At 47.0% G+C, this 6,041-nt stretch overlaps 1 protein-coding gene across 10 annotated transcripts in view; it reads right to left on the bottom strand.

Annotated features, from left to right (window-relative positions):
• LOC121178101 overlaps window positions 1-6,041 on the bottom strand; it is a 45,520-nt gene that overhangs the window by 338 nt on the left and 39,141 nt on the right. For 8 of the 10 annotated variants that reach the window (XM_041032615.1, XM_041032619.1, XM_041032613.1 and 5 more), the window contains 3 exons: window positions 658-881; window positions 277-360; window positions 1-224 (listed from right to left, as the gene is read on the bottom strand). The exon at window positions 1-224 is cut by the window's left edge and continues 338 nt beyond it. In XM_041032615.1, coding sequence (XP_040888549.1) covers window positions 1-224; window positions 277-360; window positions 658-881 — 532 coding nt within the window. Of the gene's footprint in view, window positions 361-632; window positions 882-6,041 lie in introns of all 10 variants that reach the window. The other 2 variants (XM_041032622.1, XM_041032621.1) reach the window with 2 other exon arrangements.

The following is a 6,041-nucleotide window of genomic DNA, read 5'->3' as shown; positions in this document are numbered from 1 at the left end:
CTGTGTTCGTTTTCTCATTCCAACCACACTCTCTCATTTCACACGCAGACAGATATAAGATCAGGTCTTTATTCGGACATACATCCATTGGTACACACATCTCCACATATGTCTCTACATAGACATGCCAAAACATAGAAATATAGACCGATACACACGACACTTCCTTAGCCACATGCATTTCCACCCACAGCCTCTTGGCATACACAGAACAAGTCCACGACCTCGTAGGCACCCTACTCCAGCTCGCCTTCTCCTCCAACGCTGATGGTTCGCCCCCAGCAAACTGTTGGCCATGCACGCCGCCGTCCTCCTCTGCTCCTCCACATCGTCGCCTCTTCTCCCTGTCGGCCGCACTCGCTCTCCTCTTCTCCCTGTCGGCCGCACTCGCTCTCCTCTTCTCCCGGTCGGCCGCACTCGCTCTCCTCTTCTCCCTCTCCTCTTCTCCCTGTCGGCCGCACTCGATCTCCTCCCTCTCCTCTTCTCCCGGTCGGCCGCACTCGCTCTCCTCTTCTCCCTGTCGCCCACCTCTGCTCCCTGTCGGCCGCACTCGCTCTCCTCTTCTCCCTGTCGGCCGCACTCGCTCTCCTCTTCTCCCTGTCGGCCGCACTCGCTCTGCACTTCTCCCTCTCCTCTTCTCCCTGTCGGCCGCACTCGATCTCCTCCCTCTCCTCTTCTCCCAGTCGGCCGCACTCGCTCTCCTCTTCTCCCTGTCGCCCGCCTCTGCTCCCTGTCAGCCGCACTCCGTCGCCTCTTCTCCCTGTCGGCCGCTCTGTGTCGTCCTTCTCCTCGTCTCTCTCGCACCTCCTCTTCTGCTTGGCCCCCCTTGGCCGACACCTTCCGACGCGCGGGCCAGGTAGAGGCAGCGAGAGGTGCCGCGCCTACAATGGAAACAAAGACAACGTTGACTAAGACACCGTGCTGCAAACTCTTGGGACACCCTCGCTCCTCCGCTGGCGTCCTCACCTAGACAGGTAGAACACTTCGACCGCTCGATACACCACAAGTGTGGAACGCTCAGCAGTTACAACTACTATATTCAAGCCACACCTGTGCACTGCCACCTCAGCTGCTAACACTTGCGCTTACACAGTGCTTGAAGCTACACCGTTACTGCTCCGACTTCCCGCCTCACCCCTCACTACTCCACCATGCCTCGTCGCTACTCTGCCACTCCGCCTAAGCCGTCGCCACACCGCACCGACACCTACACACTTACAACTCCACCTGTCCAGCTACCACCTATTGCCTAGCCACTTTGACTTCCCTGCTCATCCATAGGACCTCTACCATAAAACAAGACATAGGATATACCAAGACCTACAATGACATAAGCTAAATCTTTCCTCGTCAAACCATGAGCACATGGCACAAGTCTAACTCCAACATACTTACAGCTCACACGTTACCGCCACTGCTACTGCATACACAATCCGTATTCTCTACCAACCACCTCCAACTCCCCATACACATCTCTCTTTGAACATTGAATCGAACGCAACTGAACATATGTTTGTCCGGGAAGACGTTTCGACAAACATATGTCCACTTGCCTTCGATTCAATTTTCAAAGAGAGAACTATGCCCTGGATGAATGACAACATTCACAGACTCCCCATACACATCTACACACTCATGGCACTCACCCTCGGACTTGCACCCGCTTACAGCTCCACCATGCATGCTTCAAGCCCCTAGATACACACACGCTGCTTCACCGCTGCACTTTGACAGCAACGACCTCATATGCCCACACCTTCTCCTCACAACCAAACAATGACCGCTCGCCTGTCACACCGAAACACTTACCGCTCTAGCTTAACAGCGACGACCGGATCGCGACACACTTTCCTGTTTCCGGCAACGCTAGGACAACTCCACCGCTTCTGCTGACAGTTGTCCTGGACACCGTCGCCTTAACTGCTGGCTCTGAGGTCACGCTCTGACTCTCTCTAAAGCGCTTCGACAACATTCTGACTGTGGAAACTGCTCTCGAAATACAATGGATTGGCCATGGCATCCCAAACGACTACCGACACAGACACTTCAAAGTGGACTGACAACAACCAGTTGCATAACACCTCTACATACAGTGGCAAGCTTCAATCATATCTTACGACTTCTACGTACAGTACACACCGTCAGACTACAGTAAGACCTCTACGTGGCATACACTTGCTGGCGACACATCATACTACACTCAGACATCACACTTTACTGAACCGCTACTCATTTGACTACACAAAATCATAGTTCAGCACTACTAAGGACACATATGGCGTGCCTACTCACTGACTGCAGTAAAGCATCACCACTGACTGGAACACATCACACTCCAGTACAGCATCCACATGCATTCTACCACAACACACTACACTAACGCTTCACATTTGCCTTACACAAGGCCTACTACGGTAAGGCCTACATAACACAAAACCGACATAACACCATGTACGCACAAAGTGACACACCGCTTCAACACTCACTCACACACATCATACCCTAGTCGGGCATTAAAATACACTCAACCACGACATACTATGATTTCCATGATTTGCACTTTTACTTTCAGGACATTCTACACTACTTAAACACATGAGATTTCTAAACCACAACACTCTATCTTGACATATCCCTTTTCCAGACGACGCACTGACATACTTCACAACACCATTGACTCCGCTGAAAACAAACACGTTCCTTTTGTACAGCCATCTCTTTACTATTACTTACTCATTGGTCCTCACTCTGTTTCCCCTCATTTCCCAGTGAACACACTGCTCTTACTGCTGATGCTGGACAGTGGCTTCCTGTGCGGCTGGATCCACAGACCGCCACCCCCAACACTGCCACCGTGACATGAAGGCAGCAACCGCATGGGCCTGCACAACATGGATACGGCTACCGGGACGACGGGCCAAGGAATTCGTCGGCACGTTTCACTTTTACCTTAGACCGGCCCTTTGCTGCTTTATGCTGTCTACATACAAGTGACACATATATGTTACTCACAAGCTGATGGTCTGCTTTGGCTTTCTATAAGTCCATTGGTGGCCACACTAGAGCTTTGCCATGCCTCCTGCCATCAGATGAATGGCCTGATCAACCATCACTTATGCATTCCTTGTAGTATGCCCAACAGAGTGTCCTTCCACTTGGGTCTCTGTACATCCCAGCTTGTTAGATTTCCACTCCATCGTATGTCTTTGCTTTTTGGAAATGAAAACAACATCCCTCTCTGCTTCTCATGATTCTCCGTTTAGCCCCTTACATACAAAGTATACATACAGCATGACCATGACACATCATGTAGTCATGCCTAAAACTAGCATACCATTGGACAAACGACATGAAGACCTCACAGACATCATGGTTGAGTAATGCATCAACACCTGACTACAATAGCCCACAACTACACCACAACTAGGACACACATCATACTATCACACCATAGCAAGGCTTCTAGTAAGTACATAAGTAAAACAACTACATACATAAGTAAGGCTTCCAACCTGAGTGAGTGCTACACAACATAGTATAGTCAGACAGGAACACGGACTGAACAACTACAGGTCACTCAGGCTTCACAATGGACTCCAAGACATCACGCTACTTTACGACTTCCAAATGCCATGCACTCTCTCATGCTACAGTACGGCCTCAAAATAGCCTTCTACATAGACTGCACAACACCAAACGACAGTCGAGCATGACTATTGCTTGAAACCTATGCTACTGTACGGCCTCACACTTGAGTGAAAACACTCATTTCTAAAGCTACTCCATGGACAGAAAACCAACCTACACCATTGAATAACAAACCTCATAGCACTGTAAAACTTCACAACTGAGCTAAACACTTCATACTACAGTCACATTTAAACATGGACTGACACAGCTCCTACTACACTCAATCTTCGCACTGCACTCCACCAGAACAGACTTTCCTTAGGCTTCAACATGCCGACAAAAACAACACACTATAGAAAGGCCTCAAACATCCTACTTCATTAAAGCTTCGAAACGGAGCCATACAACACATACTACTATACGGCATCAACATGGACTGACACATGTCATACCATAGTACAGCTTCTACACGGACTGAAAACAGTCAGTCTATAGTCAAACCATACTCAGACTACAGTCAACACATATTACAGCTTCATAACTGCATGCACACCATCACCCTAAAGATTACCATCAACATGCAGTCTTAAACAACATACTACAGTTAGGCCTCTAAATGCAGTGGTATACGTCATACTGTAGTACGCCTTCCACATGGAATAAACACCAACAGACTCCACTAAGTCCTCAAAATGCCATCGCAACCAACATACTACAGCTACGCATCACTATGGACTGAAACACAACATCCTACAATAAGGCCTCAAAATTGCTTGCTCAACGTCACAGTACAGTATTGTGGTATAAGATTGCTGCCAAATGCACTGAACAAAGTCCTACTACAGTAAGGCATACATATTGCATGCACAAGAACATAGTACCGTAAGGATTCAAAACTGAGCACAACACATCATACTTTTGCATGGCCTGAAAAGCCCATCAAGAACAACACACTATACTCAGGCTCCAACATGGACAAACCCACAACACACTATAGAAACGCATCGACATGGAGTGAACAACATCCTACTACAGTACGGCTTGGAAACAACGCTACCTACAACAGACTCTAAGACACCATCTACATGGATTGCAACCTGTCGTACTACAATAAAGCCTCTAAATTACTTCCGAAACATCATAATATACTCACACTTCTACCTGCACTGACAAACGTCATACTACAGTAAGGCATCTCATTGCACACACAAACGTCACACTAGACTAAGGCTGCAAACTGCAGACACTCGTCACACTACCATAAAGCTTCACCATACAATCCAAAACAACACAGTATATAGTAAGGCTTCGACACTGACTGCAAAACATCAACCTGCAGTAGGCCTTCAACACTGACTGAAAACCATCATACTACACTACAGTTTCAAAACTGATTCAAAAACAACATACTATCATAAGACCTGACCATGGATGGACACATATCACACTACAGTAACACTTCTACATTGGCTGAAAACCACCACACAATAGGAAAGCTTCACACTGCAATGAACAGCATACGACTAATAAGTAAGACACCAACATGCAGTCCACAACACCCTATAGTCAGACTTCACAGTTGCTTGAAAAACATCACAGCACATGGTCTGACAACCGTCACACCCCTAGTGACACTTAGAGTCACACTTATAGTCACACTATAGTCAGACTACAGTCACACTTCTACCTGCACTCACAAACTTCTCACTACACTGAGGCATCTCATTGCAATCAAAGACATCATACTATAGTAAGTGAGAAGTAGTGTAGTATGAGAAACTCCTCACACTACACTAAGACTTCACAATACACTCACAAACAACTTAGTACAGTAACACTTCGACACTGAGTGCACAACATCAACCTGCAGTAATGCTTCAACACGGAGTACATACCATCATACTACACTAAGGCTTCACAGCTGCATCCAAACCAACAGTAAGACCGGAACATGGCTGGACAAATGTCCTACGACAGTGACGCTTCTACATGGACTGAAAACCTTCAGACAAGACTGATGCTTCAAACTACCGTGACAAACACATTACTTATAAGTCAGCCATCCAATTGCACTCATACACACCATACTATAAGAGGCCATCCACATGGACTGATCAAAGTAAGGCCTCAAAATGACTTGCCTAACTTCATAGTACAGTATGTCTACCAAATTCCCTTAAACAAGGCATAAATATGGCATGTAATAACACATAGTATAATATAACTTACAAATTCACTTACACTAGGCATACAAATGGCGTGCAAACCCACATAGTATACTACACCTTCAGCACTGACTGACAAACATCAGACGACAATATGGCCACAAAATGCACTCAAACACAACATACCATACCAAGGCCACAGATTTGACTCCAATTGCTCATGCTACTTTCACTGAAAAGCCACAT

The sequence above is a fragment of the Toxotes jaculatrix genome, chromosome 24, assembly GCF_017976425.1.
Source record: "Toxotes jaculatrix isolate fToxJac2 chromosome 24, fToxJac2.pri, whole genome shotgun sequence".
NCBI classification, from domain to species: domain Eukaryota; kingdom Metazoa; phylum Chordata; class Actinopteri; family Toxotidae; genus Toxotes; species Toxotes jaculatrix.
Note: the sequence above shows the minus strand (reverse complement) of the source record. Positions and strands in the feature narration are given on the sequence as shown.